This window comes from Hemiscyllium ocellatum, chromosome 4, assembly GCF_020745735.1.
Source record: "Hemiscyllium ocellatum isolate sHemOce1 chromosome 4, sHemOce1.pat.X.cur, whole genome shotgun sequence".
NCBI lineage: Eukaryota > Metazoa > Chordata > Chondrichthyes > Orectolobiformes > Hemiscylliidae > Hemiscyllium > Hemiscyllium ocellatum.
This window is the reverse complement of record NC_083404.1, coordinates 7,317,544-7,341,863: the sequence shown is the minus strand read 5'-3', so window position 1 is coordinate 7,341,863 and position 24,320 is coordinate 7,317,544. Positions and strand designations below refer to the sequence as shown.

General features: G+C 42.0%; 1 protein-coding gene across 4 annotated transcripts in view; it reads right to left on the bottom strand.

Annotated features, from left to right (window-relative positions):
- LOC132815281 (centrosome and spindle pole-associated protein 1) overlaps positions 1–24,320 on the bottom strand; it is a 181,433-nt gene that overhangs the window by 33,915 nt on the left and 123,198 nt on the right. For all 4 annotated transcript variants that reach the window (XM_060824110.1, XM_060824109.1, XM_060824112.1 and 1 more), the window contains 4 exons: positions 18,433–18,582; positions 13,028–13,174; positions 4,380–4,475; positions 1,981–2,047 (listed from right to left, as the gene is read on the bottom strand). In XM_060824110.1, the coding sequence (XP_060680093.1) occupies positions 1,981–2,047; positions 4,380–4,475; positions 13,028–13,174; positions 18,433–18,582 (460 nt within the window). The remainder of the gene's footprint in view (positions 1–1,980; positions 2,048–4,379; positions 4,476–13,027; positions 13,175–18,432; positions 18,583–24,320) is intronic.

The following is a 24,320-nucleotide window of genomic DNA, read 5'->3' as shown; positions in this document are numbered from 1 at the left end:
TAATTATTTATGTGCCTACAAAGAACTTATGGTTTCCCTTTAAGGCAGGTTGTAGTAGTCTTTTTGTGTACTCTCTCTTTGCTGCTCATGTTTCTTCATTCATGACCCTTTTAAATATCCATATTTAGCCTGGTTCTCATTTATACTAGGAGAAAATGAGGTCTGCAGATGCTGGAGATCGGAGCTGAAAATGTGTTGCTGGAAAAGCGCAGCAGGTCAGGCAGCATCCAAGGAACAGGAAATTCGACATTTCGGGCATAAGCCCTTCTTCAGGAATGAGGAAAGTGTGTCCAGCAGGTGAAGATAAAAGGTAGGGAGGAGAGACTTGGGGGAGGGGTGATGGAGATGTGATAGGTGGAAGGAGGTCAAGGTGAGGGTGATAGGCCGGAGTGGGGTGGGGGCGGAGAGATCAGGAAGAAGATTGCAGGTTAGGAAGGCGGTGCTGAGTTCGAGGGATTCGACTGAGACGAGGTGGGGGGAGGGGAAATGAGGAAACTGGAGAAATCTGAGTTCATACCTTGTGGTTGGAGGGTTCCCAGGCGGAAGATGAGGCGCTCTTCCTCCAACCGTCATGTTGTTATGGTCTGGCGATGGAGGAGTCCAAGGACCTGCATGTCCTTGGTGGAGTGGGAGGGGGAGTTAGTGTTGAGCCACGGGGTGGACTCCACCAAGGACATGCGGGTCCTTGGACTCCTCCATCGCCAGACCATAACAACACGATGTTTGGAGGAAGAGCGCCTCACCTTCTGCCTGGGAACCCTCCAACCACAAGGGATGAACTCAGATTTCTCCAGTTTCCTCATTTCCCCTCCCCCCACCTCGTCTCAGTTGAATCCCTCAAACTCAGCACCGCCTTCCTAACCTGCAATCTTCTTCCTGATCTCTCCGCCCCCACCCCACTCCGGCCTATCACCCTCACCTTGACCTCCTTCCACCTATCACATCTCCATCGCCCCTCCCCCAAGTCTCTCCTCCCTACCTTTTATCTTAGCCTGCTGGACACACTTTCCTCATTCCTGAAGAAGGGCTTATGCCCGAAACATCGAATTTCCTGTTTCTTGGATGCTGCCTGACCTGCTGTGCTTTTCCAGCAACACATTTTCAGCTCTCATTTATACTATCGAACTACCATCTTACTCTCTCTCTCTCTTTGGTCTTCCAAGGAAACCTCACTTTTCTACCGCACACGTTTTTCCATCTGCCACAGTTAAACCAATCACATGTAAATCAGTGTCACTCTACAGCACTTTGCTCGCGCCTACAAATTCAAATGTATTGAGTAAACATTCAACAGTATCAAACAACCTTTAAGCAAATTCATATTTTTGTATAACGGGTCTTCTGTCTTCTGATTAAACTTGAGTCATAAACCTATTTCTATAGTAAATGTTGAGATATACAGCACAGTACAGGGCAACCCCCATATTCGCGGAATCATTTTCCGTGGTTTCTGTTACCTGCGGTGTCCTGCAGTCTGAACATATAAAAGGGGCGGCACGGTGGCTCAGCGGTTAGCACTGCGGCCGAACAGCACCAGGGACCTGGATTTGATTCCTGCCTGTGTGGAGCTTGCACATTCTCCCAGTGTCTGCGTGGGTTTCCTCCAGGTGCTCCGGTTTCCTCCCACATCCTCCAAAGATGTGCAGGTCAGGTGAATTGGCCATGCTAAATTACCCACAGTGTTAGGTGCATGAGTTAGGGGTAAATATAGGGTTGGGAATGTGTTTGGATAGGTTTCTCTTTGGAAAGACGGTGTGGACGTGTTAGGCCAAAAGGCCTACATCCACACTGTACAGAATCTAATCTAAAGAAAAGGGGAACGTTCCAGAATCAGGGATCAGGAGGCTGCCGGGAAGGTAAGGTTCCCAGTTAAGTGACAGGGTTTGCTCCCATCCACAGTAGGTCCTGAAATGTATTCCCCGCAGATACGAGGAGACTACTATATACAAAATATATATACATCCATGTGAAAGCTTTTACCAAATGCTCGAAGTTGGTTTCGTCTAGCAGGAACTGGTGGTGACTCGGTTCCCAACTGTGCTTGATCCTATAAAGCAAGATCATTTTTAAGAAAATTCAAGATTGCAAAGTGATCAAAGAAGCATAGTTTAACATTTTACTTTAATTGAGTGAAACAATTAGTCAAAACGTTCCCAAATTAAGTTCATGGTCTTCCCAATTTTGAGTTGTGGCTTTTGGATCTAGTGTTTATTAGTCTCCACTGCCACAATTATATTATGCAGTTTTTACTGAAATAGTCTTGATACAATGAGCTACAGCAGCAATTACCTTAAAGTTACATTGAGGGGATATAAGCATCGATAATTTTCAAAAATAAATTGGACATTTTTTTAAAACAGATAAATGGCACACACTACTTAGACTATTAATCCTCAACAAATCTTAACAATAAAATTCCTCGTGTTATTTATATCTTAGTTACTGTCTGTATATGCTCTGTAGATTTCTTTCCTCAATGGTTAAGTACCAACACTTCTTCCTTATCAATAAATGCCCGAAGAATATAACCAACGAGAAAAATCTTTGTTCCCAGTAATTAGCTATCACATTCTAAATAAAATTTACCTGTTACAGGGTAGAGCTAGTTTCATGCCTCTCTTTTTAAAGTATTTTTGCTTTAAATTGGCACTTCTCTTCATTTGAAATGCTAGTCCCATTTAAACATCTCATTTCCTGAAATAGGATGGGATTCATGAGATTCATCTCAATTGCCTTTAAGGCGGTGGTAGAAGGTAGTGCCAGTACCTTTGATCAAGGATGTCTGCAGGAAGACTTGAACTTGTCTTTGTGGCAGAACAGTGTGTTGGTGATAACCAGTTGGTGTTCTACACATTTGGTGAGGAGAATCTGGTTGGACTTGCAATTCTAAATTCCTTCCTTTCCAGTATTGGGCAATCTTTCTGTCCCTGGTGCTTAAGTCCCCTAGGAGGATCTTCCTTAGTGTTGTTGGGAGAATGACGTCCAGATACGATAGCAAAGTGGCACAGTGGGAGCGCACTGGGGCTATAACTGGGAGGTCATGGGTTGAAGCCATCCTTCGCTATTTAGATTGGCCTTTGCTGCAGTAGAAGCTATTATTCAAAAGGTTAGGGAGAGAATGGGGCTCCTTAAAGATCAGCAAGGCAGTCTTTGTGTGGAACCACAAAAGATGGGGGAGATGCTAAAGGAGTGCTTACATCAGTGTTTACTGTGGAGAAGGACATGGAAAATACAGAATGTGGGGAAATAGATGGTGATATCTTGAAAAATATCCATCTTACAAAGGAGGTGGTACTAGTTGTCTTAAAAGATATAAATATGGATATATCCCCAGGACCTGATCAGGTGTACCCTAAAACTCTGTGGGAAGCTAGGGAAGTGATTGCTGGGCCCCTTGCTGAGATATTTGTACTATCAGTGGTCACAGGTAAGGTGCCAGAAGACTTGAGGTTGCCTTCTTTAAGAAAGATGGTAAAGACAAGCCAGGGAACGATAGACCAGTGAGCCTCACATCAGTGGTGAGCAAGTTGTTGGAGGGAATCCTGAGGGACAGGATGTACATGTAATTAGATAGGCAAGGTCTGATTATGGATAGTCAATATGGCTTTGTGAATGGGAAATCATGTTTCACAAACTGATTGATTTTTTTGAAGTAACAAAGAGGATTGATGAGGGCAGAGTGGTGAATGTGATCTATATGGACTTCAGTAAGGTGTTTGACAAGGTTCCTCATGGTAAACTGGTTAGCAGGGCTAAATCACATGGAATTAGACAGAACTAGGAATTTGGAAACAGAATTGGCTCAAAGGTAGAAGACAGAGGGTGATTTTCAGACTAGAGGCCTGTGACCAGAGGTATACTTAGTAAGTTTTCAGATGGCACCAAAATTGGAGGTGCAGTGGTCAGTGAAGAAGGTTATCTCAGAGTACAATGGGATCTTGACAGGTGGGCCAATTGGCTGACTAGTGGCAGATGGGATTTAATTTAGATAAATATGTGAGGTGCTGCATTTTGGAAAGGCAAATCAGAGCAGTACTTATACACTTCAATGGTAAGGTCCTGGGGAGTGTTGTTGAACAAAGACACCAATTATCTTTTGTATGACCTCAACTTTTACATTCATCACAGAGAGAAAGAATTCCATCCAAACACACCGAGTTAGTATTATCTTATTTCAACTCTAAGCAGTTTGATATCGAACTTTTATTTCTCTTCTTAAACATCAAAATTTCTAACAGCTCTTCTAAAATTGTGCAATTCTATTTGAAGTGCATTCAACTACCAGTAAGACCACACAAGAAAATAGCATACTTGACCTAAGTCACCATACAAAGCACAGTATCTTATTGAACTTAGTAAGAAAAATTCAAATAACTTACCACATCTAATTCCTGAGGAGAGTTGCTAACAGCAGGAATATCATTTTTCTGATCAATCTGTTTCCTCACGGTTGGAATAGGTGGAGAAGGAGGTACCTGGAATAAGGACATTTTTTTTCAACAATTATTTTTTGTGAACTTGCTATTCATCAACCTGGATAACATTATGCTCGAAAATCAAAGCTATTAAATGGAATAGCTGTGAAGCTTTTAGCCCAATGAACCTCTACAGGGAAGAGAAAGTAAACAGATTAGGTTCCTTACGTTTATCAATTAAAAAACATTCTGCAGACCAGCTTTGCCACAGTAGGTGAAGAGGCAATTTTACCAGATGCTTTAGGTGATAAATATTGCTGAACTGAGGTCTTATATTGAAACACTGTTCAAATAAAAAGACTCTATCTTGGGAAAGAGAGAAGTATGTTCTAGAAATGGCTACATGGAGACTTAAGGGGCTAAGAGTTTCTGAAAATATCTGCCAGGACTCATTAAAAAGACTGTAGAGCATCTTAGTGGCTAATGTTGTCTCAAACGCCCTTCCCAATATACAGATGTTTTGAGTGTTAAAAAGGTTAGTGATGTGGATTTTACCCACAAATTAAAAGGCTACTCACCACTCCATGTTCATATGCTAGCAGGATTTTGAACACGTTCTTGAACATATTGGAAGACTTTCTGGGACACTTTAAAGACTTCACCAACATACTACTTTATTCCCAGACCTCGGAAGGTTTTACTAATAATTCTCTGAAGCATATTTACACACTAATTTCTCTCCCAGCCACTGCATTTTACACTGTATAAAATTAGGCAACACAGGCTACATATACCACTGCTGGAAAATTGTACCTAACCCACTCGTGAGTGCTATATCTCTAGTTTTGTTTGAAGCATGTTTCACTCACCATAATTATCAATTAACCCAAAAATAATTTGTCCAAATTAACCACTTAATCTCTGATAATAAAAAAACGCAAATAAATTGCCAGCATCTAGACTTCAATGGGAAATTGCAATGTAAACTTTGGGGAAGGAATTGGGAGCAAGTTGGTGAAAGTGAAAATTTTGGGTTATCCAAGAAGGGCGATCCCAAGGATGGAGTGACCGAAGGTGAGGGAGTATTGACAAAGAATTGGGTTTGGGTATGATTATAATTGGTAGTTAGCAACCAGTATGAAATTGTAACTGTGTCAAAACGAGCAACAAGGGGACCAGGCCAACAGTGCCTCCAAGTTTACACGTTATACACAGCCTATACACTTAAGAGAGTGGTACCTTCTAAATTACTTGTGCACTGTGGGCACAAGTTTTGCATTTCTTGCAGTTGCAGGGGAAGGTGCCGGGAGTGGAGGTTGGGTTGGTGGGGGGTGTGGACTTGATGAGGGAGTCACGGAGGGAGTGGTCTTTTCAGAACGCTGATAGGGGAGAGGAGGGAAATATATCCCTGGTGGTGTGGTCCTTTCGGAGGTGGTGGAAATGACGACGGATGATACGATGTATATGGAGGTTGGTGGGGTGGTAGGTGAGGACCAGTGGGGTTTTGTCCTGGTGGCGATTGGAGGGGTGGGGCTCAAGGGCGGAGGAGCGGGAAGTGAAGGAGATGCGGTGGAGAGCATCGGCGATCACGTCTGGATGGAAATTGTGGTCTTTGAAGGAGGCCCTTGGGTTTTTCAGTATTGAAATTGATCCTCCAGGGAGCAGATGCAGCAGAGACAAAAGAATTAGGAATATGGGATGGTGTTTTTACAGGGGCAGGGTGGGAGGAGGTGTAGTCTAGGTAGCTGTGGGAATCGGTCGGTTTACAGTAAATGTCCGTGTTGATTCGGTCGCCCAAGATAGAAATGGAGAGGTCTAGGAAGGGGAGGGAGGAATCTGAGATGGTCCAGGTAAATTTGAGGTCGGGATGGAAGGTGTTAATAAAGTGGATGAACTGTTCAACCTCCAGTCATCGATGTAGCGGAGGAAAAAATGGGGGGTGGTGCCAGTGTATCTGCGGAAGATGGACTGTTCCACGTATCCTACGAAGAGGCAGGCATAGCTGGGGCCCATGCGGGTGCCCATGGCTACTCCTTTGGTTTGGAGGAAGTGGGAGGATTGGAGAGAAGTTGTTCAGAGTGAGGACCAGTTCAGTCAGTCGAAGGAGGGCGTCAGTGGAAGGGTACTGGTTGGTGCGGCGGGAAAGGAAGAAGTGGAGAGCTTTGAGTCCTTCGTGATGAGGGATGGAGGTGTACTGGGACTTGATGTCCCTGGTGAAGATAAGGCATTGGGGACCAGGGAAGCGAAAATCATGGAGGAGGTGGAGGGCGTGGGTGGTGTCCCAAACATAGGTGGGGAGTTTTACTATAAATCAACTGACTCCCACAGCTACCTAGACTAAACCTACTCCCACCCTGCCCCCTGTAAAAACACCATCCCATATTCCCAATTCCTTCATCTCCACCGTATCTGCTCCCAGGAAGACCAGTTCCAATACCGAACAACCCAGATGGCCTCCTTCTTCAAAGACCGCAATTTCCCCCTAGACGTGATCGACGATGCCCTCCACTGCATCTCCTCCACTTCCCGCTCTTCTGCCCTTGAGCCCCGCCCCTCCAATCACCACCAGGACAGAACCTCACTGGTCCTCACCTACCACCCCACCAACCTCCATATATATTGTATCATCCGTCGTCCTTTCCGCCACCTATAAACAGACCCTACCATCAGAGACATATTTCCCTCCCCTCCCCTATCAGCATTCCGAAAAGACCGCTCCCTCCGTGACTCCTTCATCAGGTCCACACCCCCCACCAACCCAACCACCACTCCCGGCACCTTCCCCTCAACTGCAAGAAATGCAAAACTTGTGCCCACACCTCCCCCTTTACTTCCCTCCAAGGCCCCAAGGGATCCTTCCATATCCACCACAAATTCACCTGCACCTCCACACACATCATTTAGTGCATCCGCTGCACCCGATGTGGCTTCCTCTATATTGGGGAGACAGGCCGCCTACTTGCGGAACGTTTCAGAGGACACCTCTGGGACACCTGGACCAACCAACCCAACTGCCCCGTGGCTCAACACTTCAACTCCCCTCCCACTCCACCAAGGACATGCAGGTCCTTGGACTCCTCCATCGCCAGACCAGAGCAACACGATGGCTGGAGGAAGAACGCCTCATCTTCCGCCTAGGAATCCTCCAATCACAAGGGATGAACTCAAGACTTCTCCAGTTTCCTCATTTCCCCTCTCCCCACCTTGTATCAGTCTCAGTCCCAACCCTCGAACTCAGCACTACCTTCCTAACCTGCAATCTTCTTCCTGACCTCTCTGACCCCACCCCCACTTTGGCCTATCACTCTCACCTTAACCTCCTTCCACCTATCACATGTCCAACGCCCCTCCCCCTAGTGCCTCCTCCCTACTTTTTATCTTAGCCCGCTTGGCACACTTTCCTCATTCTTGAAGGGCTCATGCCCGAAACATCGATTCTCCTGCTCCTTGGATGCTGCCAGACCTGCTGCGCAATACATTTTTAGCTCTGGATCACCAGCAACACATTTTCAGCTCTGATCTCCAGCATCTGCAGTTCTCACTTTCTCCTAATAAGTTTCTCAATCCTATTCTCCTGCTTTCTCCCCATAAGCCTTGATCCTCTTTATAATCAAAAACCCCAGTTTTAAATATACTCAATGACCTGGCCTCCACAGCCTCTGTGGCACTGAATTCCATAGATTCACCACTCTCTGGCTGAAGAAGCATCTCCTTATCTAAGTTCTAAAAGGTCTTCCCTTTACTCTGGGCTGTGCACTCAGGTCCTGCTCTCTCCTACCAAGCTTCCCAAATCTACTCTGTCCAGGCCATTCAGTATTCCGTATGTTTCAATTAGATCCCTCCATACATCATCTAAACTCCATTGAGTCTAGACTCAGACTCCTCAAATGTTCCATATATATTAATTGTTCATTGTTGGGACAATTTTCACGAATCTCGTCTGAACACGCTCCAGGGCCAGTACATCCTCCCTGAGATATGGGGCCCAAAACTGCGCACATTACTCCAAATGTGGCCTGACCAGAACATTATAGAGCCTCAGAAGGACATCCCTGCTTTCATATTCAAGTCCTCTCAAAACAAATGCCATCATTGCATTTGCCTTCCTAACTGACTCAACCTGCAAATATACCTTGATAGAATCCTGGACTAGAACTCCTCAGTCTCTTTGCACTTCAGACTTCTGAATTTTTTACCCTATTTAGAAAATAGTCAACGCCTCTATTCTTCCCACCAAGGTGAATGATCTCACACTTTCCCACATTGTGTTCCATTTGCCACTTCTTTGCCCATTCTCCTAATCTGTCCAAATTCCTCTGCAGCCTTCCACCTCCTCAATGCTACCTGACCCTCTACCTATCTTCGTATTATCCACAAACTTAACCAGAATGTCCTTAGTTCCTTCATCTAAATCATTAATGTATAAAGTGAAAAGTTGTGGTCCCAACACGGAGTCTTGCAGAACACCATTTGTCACTGGCTGCCATATTGAGAAGGACCCTTTTATCCCCACTTTCTGCCAGACAGCCAAGCATCTATCCACGCTAGCACTTTGCCTCTTACACCATGGGCCCTTAATCTTCTCCCTCCTTATTTCCTTTTTTGTTGCCCTCTGTTGATCTTTGTGAGCTTCTCAATCCTCTGGTTTACCACTATTCTTCATTCTTTTATTTGCTTTCCCTTTTGCTTTTATGCTACCCCTGACTTCCCTGATTAGCCATGGTTGTCTCATCCTCCCTGTACCATGGCTCTTTTTCCTCAGGATGAATCTCTGCAGTGTCTCCTGAATTACTCCCATGAACTCCTGCCTTTGCTGTTCCACTTCCTTTTCTGCTAGGCTCCTCTCCTAGTCAAATCTATCCAGCTCTGTCCTCATGCCTCTGTAGTTGCCTTTGTTCATCTGAAATATCATTACCTCTGATTCTAACTTCTCTCAAATTGCAGAGTAAATTCAATCATGTGATGATCTCTGCTTCCTAAAGGTTCCTTCACCTTAAGCTCCCTTATCAAGTCTGCTTCATTGCACAGCACTAAATCCAGAATTGCCTGTTTCCTCATGGGCCCCAAAACAAGCTGTTCCAAAAAGCTCTCTCACAGACATTCCACAAATTCTTTTCTTGTGAACCAATACCAAACAGATTTTCGCAGTCCACCTGCATATTGAAATCCCTCATAATCCCCCTATTTTTGACTTTCCCACACAACTTTTCTATCTCCTGGTGTATCTTGCACCCCAACTCCTGACTACTGTTTGGAGACCTATAGATGACTCTAACCATGTTTTTTTAAACCTTTACAGTTCCTCAATTCTACCCACACAGATTCTACACCCATCTGACCCTACTTTGATTCTTACTACTCATTTAATTTCATTTATTACTAATAGGGCAACCCCACCCCCTCTGCCCACCTGTCTATCTTTTCAATAGGATGTACATCCTTCAGTATTCAACTCCCAATCCTGATCCCCTTGCAGTCATGTCTCTGTGATGTCCACCACATCATATCTGCCACAGGTTAATTTACCATATTCCTTATGCTGCGCGCATTCAGATATAACAACTTTAGTCCTATATTAACAGTCCCTCTTCTCATTGACACTCATTTGTCCAGTATACTTGAAGTTTGATTGCTAACCCTTTCCAGATACTGTGTCGTATTTGGGTCTGTGCTGGAGATTTTAATAACCTCTTCTGAGGTCTGTACTCTTACCTCATTTTAATTTGGGTTTTCTAATTCCCCCCCCCCCAGTACTGGTGCCAATGTCCCATGAATTCAAATCTATTTCTCCCAAAACAATCTTAAAGCCACACATTTACCTGCTTAGCCTTCTTGATCATGTGCCAATTAGCTTGTGGCTGAAGAATTAATTCATGGTTCTGAAATGGACCATGACCACTGTACCTTTCCCCTCCCACTCCAAGTTCCTCTGCAACCCAGATGAGATATCCCAAACGCAAGCATCAGACAGACAACTCAACCTTTAGGACTCTCGACTCTGGTCGCAGAGAACAGTGTCTATGCCCCTAATTATTGTTATGGACTAGACCAGACACCTCAAAACATTTCAAGAAGGTAGCCCAGACCCTAACTTTGTTAGTTGTTTTTAGCAAGTGCAAAGTGGTATTCCAGGAGAGAATCAGCTCATCAAACCACTTAGTTTCAAACAAAACAGATTTTCTTTACAAGATTACTGAATGAAACACTAGCAACAGAAAACAGAATACTGAATAACTTAACCTATCCAAAGACCCAACAGATCATCCCAACTTAATGATGCTATTCCAAATACTTGCAACAATCTCCATAAACACCCCTTGGCACAAAAGGTAAAACTAAACCCAGGTTCTTACAGGATAGAAGTCGTGGAAAGAGTATCAGCTTGGACTTGCTTCTTTGGGTCCAGTACCTACTTTTCCCCAACACTACTTTAAAAAAAAACAACCAGAGTAAAACTGAGCTGGGATAACTGGTCACTCCCCTTTCATTGTACAAGTTTTTTTTTAAACTTGAAAGCCTTTTGTGTGAAGTAGTATGTATTAGCTATTATCAAACTGGCCCTAAAACTCTTCACTTCCAGACTTTTTGGAGTCTGTTTCGTTTATGACTTCTCTGAAAAAAAAGCCAAGGACAGCATAACCTTGTTAAGGAACAGCTTCATCAAACTATACTAACCCAATTACTAACTATACTAACTAACATTTCTCTTCTCTCCCCCCATTTGAACGGTTCCCTGCATCACAATGCTGTGGTCAATTCTTTCATCCTCCCTGCAGTCCCCATTCGCTTCCACAGAGGGAGCAATACTCTTGAACAAAGATAAGGGCTGAGGCTCTTGCAACTCTACCTCTTGGATCCCTCCACCTGCTTCACTCACAGCCACCTCCTGCTGTTCCTGACCACTGACCAAATTAGAGTTAGTCAGTCTAATGGGTGTGATTGTCTCATGAAACACAGCATCCAGGTAACTCTCCCTCTTCTTGATTGTCGCAATCTTTGAAGCTCAGACTCTGAGCCAAAGTTCTTCCAGCAACCAACATTTACTACAGACATGGTCACTGGGAACCACAATTGGGTCCATAATGAGCTCCCACCTCATGTAGAAACAGCACATCACCTGACTCTCCATCCTTATTTTATTTAATTAGATTGAATTTTTTAAAAATTTTGAACCGTTTTTGTATCTCTGCTTATGCAAGTTGCAACCAAATTAACAAAATTCAATTTAGTACAGATTCAAATTTAGCAGACCCCTTATTAGCCAATCAAATCACAGCCATTCTGTGACATCACCTTTCAGTTTTCGACTCAGATTCAGAAACAGAATCACCCACCCACCCAAGTTGCTCTCCGCTCAGCTGCTCTCCCAAAGTGAAGGCCCCAAGTCCACATGATAAGTTTTTATATCACTTACCTTTCCAAGTTGCTTTCTGCTTTTGCAGTAACTTCTCAACAAGCACACTCAGTTTAGATGGAACATTTTACCAGGCAGCTCAGGGCAAACATTGTTGCAGCAAGAAGTTCCAGCCAAATGCCTGCATTAGGCATGGATAAAAGACACCTCTTATTTGACCTTATGTAAATTTACACGTCCTGAATAATTTTTGCAGTTTTAGGAGTCCATGTTAAGCCTCAGAAACAGCCCAATTTTCAAAAATATGAGCTAAAATAATGTGATGATCTTTACTGTGACAGCGTATTAAGAGCTCATTCGGAGCTTCATACTTGTTTACCAATGGTAAGGAGATCTAATATTCTGGTAATATAATTGGTGGGGAAACCATCTGGGTAGAATTAAGAAATAGGAAATGGCATAAACATTGATGTATATTACAAACTACAAAACAGTGGAGATGAATTTGTAATGGAATTTAGTTAGTTGGACAATGTGTTCACATATTCCTTTGACACCTAGTTGTGGTGAATTATTTGCATGCTAACCAGGTGAATTATCATAGACCTTGCACAAACTTCAATGAGCATGCATGAGAACGTGGATATAAACACGAGGAAGTATACTCTGCCTCTAGGTCCATTGCTTCTGTGATTTGGACCATTTCCTTTACAAAGATTTGCAATATTTCATCAACACTTGGAAGAAAATCACTAACATGGTAGGGAATTATGCAAAAACCTACGTGAAGTTCAAGAATTGAACTTGCTATATCTGAAAAAGGACTGCAAATATATTTTCTTCATTATTTTGTTTTAGACAACATGGTTTGATGTATGGCTTGATGTTAGAAATCTCAGGAAATACAATTAAAATTATCTTCAAGATCGTTATGACTTGCCCAAACATATTCCCCTACTAGTTGAGAAACAATACTGGAATTATGTTTCTCAGATGCAGTATGGAAAGATATTTTGGATCAATGCAATATGGCCTCAATAGAAGGCTCTTGAAAATGGGGCCTGTTCTATATGAAATCACTCTCCCAGTTTTTCAATGCTAAAGCTACAATGATATTGACATGAAGGTTGGAAATCATGAATAAATGTTTGTAAATAAACATATACTACCTATTTTCTCCCATTAAAAGGCAAAGGTCACTTTCAACATGCCCTTGGAAGATATTTTTAAAAATCTAAGGCAGGGTGATTTAGTATACCTTCTCATCTATCCTTGAAGATTGTTCACTCTTGAGTAGATGTTGAAACATCATCTCCTGTTTATCTTCTTCCTCCTTTCGTTTTTTTTCTGCCATTCTACGACGTTCTTCAGCCAACCGTGCAATTTCTTCATTTTTAATTCTTTGCTGGAGGTGCATGGAAAATATTAAATTTAAACTTACATTTAAAAGTTGCTTGTATACTGGTGCATAGGCTTCTTACACCAATTATTTTTCAGCTCTCAAATTTTACATTTTCTCATAAACAGGTCCCACTGACTTTGAGAATAACTTCATTAAACTTCATAAGTAGCTTTTGTTTCTGCAACACGTCCAAGATGACAAAACTGATTCATTAGTTAATAACTTTTGTCTAGTACGATTATGCCATTCTTCAATGATTTAATGAAGTAAGAGTGCACTTCATGCTTACCTAGTCTATTTCAACCACTTAACTGCTAATCATTCGAAAGCAACTAACAACAGCAAGGCTTTCTGTACTTGCTATTATTATTGCGTAAAACTAACATTTTCTGATGGTAGTATATTCACAACAAAATGCAGAAATCAGAAGATGCTGACGAGTGTGATATCTTGGTCCTTCATAGACATAACACTTATACACTTTTCTAATGGAATTTACATGGGAATTACTGACATAGTCATAAAGATGTACAGCACGGAAAAGACCCTTCGGTCCAATTCATCCATGCCTAACAGATATCCCAACCCAATCTTGTCCCACCTGCCAGCACCTGGCCCATATCCCTCCAAACCCTTCCTATTCATATACCCATTCAGATGCCTTTTAAGACTTGTTGGACCAAAGGGCCTGTTCCTACACTAAGTAATCTATTCTAAAAAAAATGTTGCAATTGTACTAGCTTCCACCACTTCCTCTGGCAGCTCATTCCATACACGCACCACCCTCTGCGTGAAAACGTTGCCCCTTAGATTTCTTTTATATCTTTCCCCTCTCACCCTAAACCTATGGGCTCTAGTTCTGGACTCTCCCACCCCAGGGAATAACTAGACCCAGATTAATAGTCTCTTATTAATTTCTCCCAAAGACCTGAGAAACTTGGATAAACTGCAGAATTGGGCTGAGAGATGGCAAATGGAGTTCAATGCAGCTAAATGTGGGATGATGCACTTTGGGAAGAATAACAGGAAGGCGAGTACTGGGTCAATGGAAAGATTCTTGGTAGTGTGGATGTGCAGACGGATCTTGGAGTCTTCATACATAGATCCCTGAAAGTTGCCACCCAGGTTGATAGTGCTGTTTAGAAGGCATATGGTGTGTTAGGTTTCATTGGTAGAGGGATTGAGTTCCAGACCTGCAATATCATGCTGCAACTATACAAAACGCTAGTGCAGCCCCACATTTGGAATAGTGCGTACATTTCTGGTCGCCATATTTTGGGAAGGATTTGGAAGCATCGAGAAAGGTGCAGAGGAGATTTACCAGGATGTTGCCTGGTTTGGAGGGAAGGTCTTATGAGGAAGAGCAGAGAGACTTGGGTCTGTTCTCATTAGAGAGAAGGTGGCTAAGAGGGGATTTGATAGAGACACACTAGGATAGATAGGGTAGACAGTGAAAGTCTTTTTCCTAGGATGATGATGTTAGCTTGTACGAGGTGGCATAATTACAGATTGAGGGGTGATAGATTTAAGACAGATGTCAGAGGCAGGTTCTTTACTCAGGAGTGATAAGGGCATGGAATGCCCTACCTGCCAATGTAGTTAACTCAGCCACATCAGGGAGATTTAAACAATCCTTGGACAAGCACATGGATGATGAAGTGATAGTGTAGGTAGACAAGCTGAGAATAGTTCACAGGTCGGCGCAACATCGAGGGCCGAAGGGCATGTTCTGCACTGTATTGTTCTATGTTCTATCTTAAGCTCAGCTCAATCAGTAATAATTGAACTTTTAAAAATGCATAACATTTCATAAGTATTGAGCAACTCTCCAACCCTGAAAAACAAATCTAACAAATATAAGGTCTCTTTCCTCAGAAGTCAATTCATGTGCAGATTTTTAAACATGTATTGATATTGTGTTTTGCTTTTAAATGCTTAACCTAACCATATTCATATGACTCAGTGTATATTTCACTTCCTACACAAAGGATACAAATGTAATTTACATTTCCAGCTTTTTATCTCTGATTTTGCTGCCTGTGCCTGTTTGTCGGTCTAGAGTCAAATTGGATCGTTAGGGGTGCCTTTGGGCAATTAGGGGTGGGAAATTAATAGCCAGCAATGCGGTCATCCCCCGTAAAATGAATAAAAAAGGTTTGGGGAACATAACAGCCATGATCAAATGACAAGAGTAGACCTGATGAGTCAAATGGTCTAATTTGCTTCTTGTATCTTAATCTTGTGACCTGACAAAAAGATGTTCAAATCTATGCTGAGATGCTGGATTTTCATGAAAAATCATTTTTGCGGGGTATAAAACCATACCCTCCAACAGGGGACAAAGAGGAGGCAGACAGATTCAGGCAAGTGGAAGAATTTTAATCAAGCAAACACCAGTTGATGCAGTGAGAGGGCCGAAGGATCTTCCCATAATCTGGCCTCAATGTATGAAAGTAATTTTTCCCCATAATCTTTGGATCAGATTGAAAGACAGACCAATGACATCCCCTGATTTTTATTGTAAAATACAGCATTTTTATATATTTTGTGTTACAATAATCAAATACAATGTAGTCACTATGTCCTCCCTTCTTATTCCATATACTCAATCATGTGAAATACCTAATCAATGATGGACATCCTTGAGAAAGTGAGGACTGCAGATGCTGGAGATCAGAGTCAAAACGTGTGGTGCTGGAAATTCCTGATAAAGAGCTTATGCTCAAAATGCGACTCTCCTGCTCCTCAGATGTTGCCTGACCGGCTGCGCTTTTCCAGCACCACACTCACTTCAATTCCCATGGACAGCCCTAGGTTCCCATGGTCTCTCAAAAATTATAATCTCCAGTCTTTGCGATCTTTCTAGGCATCCTATCAATTTGCATTCCAAAGATATTGGTTATACACCTTTGGATCTGTCCCAGACTTCCTTAGCTCTAAAGACTGCTCGATTTCTATTATTCATTGTATTCAATGTTTTATCTCGATCAAATTCTGGTATTCCTCTTATATTTTCCAATTACCAATTATACATAAAAAACAGTTGGTTTTAAATAACTATTATAAGATTAATAATTTCTGTTGTAAAGTTAGTTATAAAGTGTAAAGTTATATAGCCACTTTTGCTGTTAACATTTTGTAATTAATGGGCTGTGAACAATCTATTTTATTCAAGGCATAAGAGAAGGCATTTCTTAAGACTAATTAACTTTCATATCTATGTTTAAGTGTTTTTTTTTCTAACACTTGTATTATACTTTGGTTATATGTGTATCTATCCTTTATGTTAAAAACTACTTTTATGATTATCTGAAGAAGCTTTAAATAGAAGCTATTTCTTAATATTGCAAGTAACTTCAAAGAAACAACTATTTACTATAAAACAACAAAGCAGTTGTCTTCGCAGCTTAAGAAGTCAATCTGGCTGGTTTCGAATCAGATCACTTGTGTGTGTTTAGGCATCCTCTTATCAAACCGTCTCAAGATGGTTGCATGCAAGACCCCTTCATTGGCCTTGGAGTAACTCTGTTCAAAAGGTACCAGGCTGTTTGTTCTGTTTATCACTTGTCAGCCATTTTGGTGGGGCAGGCTGCCTCATTCTATTTAACCATTGTTGGCCATTTTCTGTCTTTCAAAAATGGGCTGCTCTTACAGGGAGACTCCAGGGAACTTAAGTAACAGTATCCCAGATGTTGTTGTGGTTCTGTTCGCCGAGCTGGGAGTTGTTGTTGCAAACGTTTTGTCCCCTTTCTAGGTGACATCTTCAGTACTTGGGAGCTTCCTGTGAAGCGATTCTGTGCTGATTCCTCCGGCATTTATACTGGTTTGAAACTGCCGCTTCCGGTTGTCAGTTGCTGTCCGCTGCAGTGGCCGGGGTCTAGGTTGATGTGTCTGTTGATAGAATTTGTGGATGAGTGCCATGCCTCTAGGAATTCCCTGGCTGTTCTCTGTTTGGCCTGCCCTATATAATAACACCACTATTATTGGGCAGGCCAAACAGAGAACAGCCAGGGAATTCCTAGAGGCATGGCACTCATCCGCAAATTCTATCAACAGACACATCAACCTAGACCCTATATACCGGCCACTGCAGTGGACAGCAACTGACAACTGGAAGCGGCAGATTCAAACCAATATAAATGCCAAAGGAATCAGCACAGAAGCGCTTCACAGGAAACTCCCAAGCACTGAAGATGTCACCTAGAAAGGGGACGAAACGTTTGCAACGAAAACTCCCAGCTCGGCGAACAGAACCACAACAACAAGCACCCGAGCTACAAATCTTCTCACAAACTTTATCCCAGATGTAACCTCCCAACCCCATTTCAAACGGTTTCCATTTTCATCAGTTGTTTGCATGGTGGGGCGGTGGGGCGGTGGGGCGTATTAAAAAGGATTATCAATTTGTATTTTTGTTTTCACCAGGTGCAAATATAGCTGCTTGATAATTCATGACTACAGCATTTCCAATATGTTGTCAGAGATTTTCTGTTTGCCTTCATCAGGTCTAATCACATGAAATACCAAAGTAAAAGGGATGTGCTGCAGTTTTGAGCCTCAAAATAACACCCACCATGTTAAATAACATGCACATGCTAACTGATACCATGATCTTGCCTACTCTGTAGACATCCAACATATGGTCCAGCACCTTTGATAGCAATCTGCTAGATCCACAAGAACCAGTAAAATTAAGTTTTATAATTAAGTTGTCAGGTTAAGGACTGGAGTAGACCACTGAGCATGTTCCATCACTCAACTGGATCATTGCTGGTATGCATTTTCACTTCTCCAGCCAATCTTGGTTCTATAATCATTAATGATTCAAAAATCATTTTACTTTTTGTTATAAACATTACAAATAACTTTGCCTCTTCAGCTATTTAAGAGGAGAGACTATTACCTGACATAATTCATCAGAAATGAGCTCTACTTGTAAGGTTATGCATCTGTACTTGGGACATCAGCAGCAGAAGTCACTTCTATCAACTTCTTTAATTGCCCTAAACTCCCTAATTAGATGAGTCCTGAATCTTTTATAGTGATAAAAGACAAGCTCTACTCCACATAGCATCTCCTCATAATTAACTCCTTTAACCCAAATATCATTCTGGTGAATGAGCATTATACCAAATCCAAATGCAAGTATAGCTTTCCTCAAGTGTATGCCTGAAAGTAGCTAAAACTGACATAGTTGCTTGAGTAGAAGCTTATGAAACAAAGAAATGTCCAATCATATCTCCAATTTGAAAGCAGAATACCTCTTCTTCTTTACGCCGTTTCTTTTCTTGTTCTTCTTCAAGTTCTTTAGCAATTCGTGCCCTCTGTTCAGCTAGGCGTTTCTCTTCTTGTTGCTCTTCAAGTTTAGATCTTTCACGTTCTTCCTCAGCCTTGCGTCGCTTCTCTTCAATCTGGAATACATTTAAAAACTAAATGAAAGCTCCTAAATCGTATATTTATAGTTTACACAAATCTCTATTTTCTGGAGGCGGCGGTGGAGGGAAGGGTGTTGGGAAATCACATCTAAGGATGTTGTCACTTAGATTTTCGAATTGCTAATTCATTGATCATTTCAATGTAGCTGCATCAAATCCTCATAGTCATCAAACCTTCAATTCTTTGATTCGTCTATCATAGGTTCTAAAACATTCAGTTTTATTTCTGAAAACTAAACCAAAAAGAACCTCAAGTATCCTCCATAATGTTAAGAACTACCACAGCAAATAGCAAAATCTGTAATAATAAATTTCCCTTGCACAAAATAAATATACTCTGTCTTTAACATTCCTCTCCAGACCTATGGTGCAAGGAGGAGAGTTAATGCTCAAGTCAGTTTTGTGGCAGGCTCAGTGAGCATTTCCATTAATAGGTGGAGTTGTAAGTTTTAAACAAGCTGCCTGAACTCCCATTGTACAGATCGTCTTCAAAAACTTAATTAGCAATCAGACTGACTGAGGTAGCAACCAAGCAATCGATTCACAATATAATCAAGTTTTAACATCACTTCTAACTTTTCCATTAAAAACAGCAGCATCTTTGTAACATTAATGTTTCAGATGAACATTTATCAGTCTAATTCTGTTTGCTATAAAATAAGAAATACAGATGCTAGAAATCATAAACAATCAGAATCAGAACTTGCTTGGAAAATTCAGCAGGTCCAGCAGCATCTGTGGAGAGATTCAGGAGTGTCACTAGACCCAAAACATTAACTCTGCTTTCTCTCCACAGATGCTGCCAGACATGCTGAGTCTTTCCAGCTATTTCTGCTTTTGCTTCAACTTGTAATTTGCTTCTTGTTAAACAAAGAGTATGGCAAATCCATATTTAAAGAGAAATTAGAATTTATTGAACATTTCCTTGTCTAACTCCGTGGCTGATAAAAAGTCACCTAAAAAAGTTGGAGCACACTTGCATTTTGCAGAGATCAATTTCTGAATCAGAGTAGAATTCATGGTATAGTATTAGTAATATATCTATTCAGAACAATCAGCAGGTTGTTTTAAGATCAGTCTTAGGTAGTCTCTCAGGATCAAGGCTTACTTCCTTCCACATGCAATGTTTGAATCCTAAGGTGACTAATATTCCAACACTGGAGCAGAGATTGGTGGCGTTTGATGAGTGAGTGGGTGGGGTGCTCAGGTTTTCACAAACTACTTCCATTGTTTACACTTGGCCTCTACCCAGAATGGCTCAAAATGATGAATGGCATTTTCTTAGATTTTGCCTGTTTGAATGATCTTGGGCAAGAGATTTTTACCAGTCAATGAGAATGCTACATTTTCTCAGGGAGGTTTTGGAGACATCTTAAGCGCTTCATCTATTCCCCTGATAACCACTCGATGGAAGTCAGTGTAGGTCGTCTGTTTGGGGAGTCTTGGGTTGGGTAGATGAATGATGTAACCCATACAATGCTGCTAATTGACAGGTACTAATGCCTCGATGCTGGAGTTGATGTCGTGAGAGAGGACACTGATATTGGAGCATATATCCTGCAGTGAATTTGCAGAATGTGGTAGAGGGAGGCAGAGGTATCGGTGGTGATATTTCCGTTAGAATGTAGATTGTCCATACATCCAAAACAGAGGAGACCAAGTGACATTGCTGCCCTGCAGACCAAAAGATTGGTGCCATCAAACACTTTTCCTCAAATGACTGAAGGCTGCACTAGCATACTGGAAGGGATGCTGAGTTTAATTGCTGGTGTCTTCCCTCACTAACAGGAGGCTCCGAGATGTGATAACAGATCCACATTGTACAGTGGCTCACCGTGGATCTTGATAGATAGGGAGCAAAAGTCCACAAAGGGAGCAGGCTGGTAGAGGACCTTTGTCTTCCAGATATTTGCCATTCTCTCACAATACTTTCTGAATGCACCTACAATGGTTTGGAGTTAAGCCTCTGGGGATGCACAGTATAAGCATCATCTCTAGAGTGCAGCTTGTTAACAAACCATCTTGTTTCTAGTCCGGAGGAATCAAAGGTTTCTCACTCGCAATGTTTATTGGCTCCTTGGCGATGGAGATGGTGCCTCAGCAAGGAAGAGAGTGAAGGGTTTCTCAGCTTTACTTGAACCCAGCTCACACACTCATTGGTAGACAATCAGGAGGCTTGTGTGTCAGCGGTGTATCCATTAGCAAGAATCGCAGCTCGTACGGTGGAGAACAGTGTTGACTTTCTGCATAAGCCAAATTTAAGGAGAATGCTCTATAATCCCTTCAGATTGTGTAGGTCAAAGATAAAGGCGAAAGTGGGTCCTGCAGTTGTTGGAGATTAGAGTCAAGATTAGAGTAGTGGTGGAAAAGCACAGCAGGTCAGGCAGCATTTGAGGAGCAGGAAAAATCAACATTTCAGGCCAAAGCCCTTCATCAGGAAACATCAATTTTCCTGCTCCTCAGATGCTGCCTGACCGCTGTCCTTTTCCAGCACTACTCTAATCTTGACTCTAGGTCAAAGATATACCTGAGGCAAAAGTGAGGACTGCAGATGCTGGAAATCAGAGTCAAGATTAGAGTGGTGCTGGAAAAGCACAGCTGGTCAGGCAGCATTCAAGGAGCAGAAAAATCAACGTTTTGGGCAAAAGCCTGAAGGGCTTTTGCCAGAAACATCAATTTTCCTGTTCCTCGGATGCTGCCTGACCAGCTATGCGTTTCCAGCACCACTCTGATCTCAACAAAGATATACCGGAAGCAATGGAAGGATATATCGAGATTGTTACTGCTTTCTCACTTATCTTGGACTTGTCCTGCTGTAAAGATCACAGTGTTTATTCACGCTACTCTCTGATTCGGGGAGCTCTTCAGCCATTGCAAGAAGGTGATTGAAGAGGATTCTTGCACTGATCTTCCCCATTATTGTCAATCAGGTTAATCTTCATTTTTAAAGATGGTCACAATTACACCATCTCAGATCTCCTGGCAGGTGAGGTCTTGTATATGAACAAAAAGTGCCTCCCTCCTATTGGATGGATTTTGGAACCTCATGTTGGCCTAGGTTGCACTGAAATTGCTGCAAGTAATGTTTTGACATGAGATTAAGTATACTCATGTCAAGTACTAAGTCTCAGTTGAGGAAACCATCAAAATACTCCTGTCAATGAAGCTGACTGCCTCTGCATTCTTGGAACATAGGAACTAGGAGTGGGAGCAAGCAATTTAGCCCTTCGAGATCGTTCCACTATTTAACATGATCACGGCTGATCTTATCCTTGTCTCAACTCCACGTTCCTGCATGCTCCCCACAGCCCTTTATCCTGCATTTCATCAGAAACCTATATATTTCTTTCTTGAATACATTGATTGATTCTGTGTCCACTGCACTCTGGGGCAGTGAGTTCCACAGATTCACAATCCTCAGAAGTAGTTTCTCCTCATCGTAGTTATGAACCTAGCTCTTCTCACCCTATGTCTATGATGTCTTGTTCAAGACTATCTCACAACTTGATAAGTACTGCTTCATTCTAAGGTCTCAGTGCTTGGCTAGTAGGTGGTCTTGACTGCTCTGAAGAAACCACGTCATGGCTGGCATCCACTGATGTTTGTTTTGCCACATTTTCCTTGCTAATCTGTCTGCCATTTTGGCCCACTCTCCTTTCTGTCTCTGCTGTTACTCCTGCTCTATTCCAGACCCCACTGTCTCGCCCTCCTTTGCATTCCTGCTGTTTCTCCTTCTCAGATTAGGACTAAGACTGCAGAGGCAATGGACAATGTTACTTTCTAATCAAGATATTAAAAATATCAGGTAAATTATTTACAGTGGTAGTGAATGCCTTACACTTTCATTCTAGATACATTGCCATCTAAATGTCAAATGAAATGCAACAGATTGATAACCAATACAAGAAGTTTGACAGTCAGTTAGCTGAATTGGCTTGCAATGCAGAGTGATGCCAACAGAGTAGGTTCAATTCCCACACTGGCTGAGACTTGTTATGGACCAAGTCAGACCCCCCTCAAAACATAAGAAAGTAGCTCAGATCCTAACTTTGCTAGTTGTTTGAAGCAGGTGTATCGCGAATATTCCGGGAGTGACACAGCTGGCCCAACCACTTAGTTTTAAACAAAGCAGAATTTATTTGCAAGATTATCAAGTGAAACACAAACAATAACTTAACCTATCCGAAAAACCCAACAGAGTATTCCAATTTAATTATGCTGTTCCAAACACTTATGGGCGGCACGGTGGCACAGTGGTTAGCACTGCTGCCTCACAGCGCCAGAGACACGGGTTCAATTCCCGCCTCAGGCGATTAACTGTGTGAAGTTTGCAGTTTCCTCCGGGTGCTCCGGTTTCCTCCCACAGTCCAAAGATGTGCAGGTCAGGTGAATTGGCCATACTAAATTGCCTGTGGTGTTAAGGAAGGGGTAAATGTAGGGGTATGGGTGGGTTGCGCTTCGGCGGGTCGGCGTGGACTTGTTGGGCCGAAGGGCCTGTTTCCACACTGTAAGTAATCTAATCTAATCTAAACTTGTAACAATCCTCTTAAACACCCCTTTGCAAAAATAAGGAAAAATTTATCACAGGGTCTTAGAAGACAGAAGTCAGAGAGAGGGAGGATCAGCATGGACTTGCTTCTAATGGTCCAGTAGCTTCACAATGGACTGCTTTCTAAAACCAAACCAAACCTAAACCAGAAAAAAGCTCAGCTGGGAGAACTGGCCACTTAAAAGCTTCAAATAGATCAACCCCAGACATTTCAGAACTTGTGTCTTTAAGATCTTTTGAAAATAAAACAAAAACCTTGTTAAAGAAGCAACATCATCACACCTCCCATCAATATCCAAAAAAGGCTTCATTTTAAAACCATAACCTTAAATTGTTAGTAAACTTCAACAGCCATATACATTACCTTGACAATAATCATGCAAACATGCACTGCTGCTCTGTTTAGTCTGTTTTACTCCTACCACTGAACGCCTCCATTGCTCATTTAAGTCTCGACAATGCATCAGCAATTATGTTTTTGTGCACAATTTTCAAAGTGAACGGCTGTAACGCCAACACCAAGCTCAAAGTCTCATTCTCAACTGTCAAATATTTCGGCTGATGAATGTTCAAATTCCTGGAGAAATACCTGATCTATCTTTCTATTTTCTCGTCATCTTATAAGAGTACAGCATCAATACACACATCACTCACATCGATAGCCACCTTGAATGGCTTTGTGTAATTCATGTGGCTAATACCTGGGCAGTGGTTAATACAACTTTCAAGCTGTCAAATACTTCCAACAGTCCACTGTCCACTAACGTTTCTTGCCTTTCTTTAGCAATTCAGTGAGTGGAGCAGCCACACTGCTAAAATTTGGTAGAAAGTTTTGATAAAATCCATTCAATCCCAGGAATCGTAGTACTGCTCTGTCTGCTGATGGTATGGGAAACTCACTAATTACTTTTGATTTTGCATTCCATAAGGTCATTTGTCCATGTCCAATAACATGGTCCAGGAAGCTTTGGCAAATTCACTTTTAGCCAGGTTTGTCACCAAGCCTGCCTCCCAAAGTTGATAAAACAATTCTGATAAATGTTGCAAATGTACCTTCCTGTGTGACTAAAAATCACCAGGTCATCTTTAAAAACTATACAATGGAGCAATCCAGAAATGACCTTACATTGTTTAATGTCTGAAATGTGGCTGACGTATATTTCAT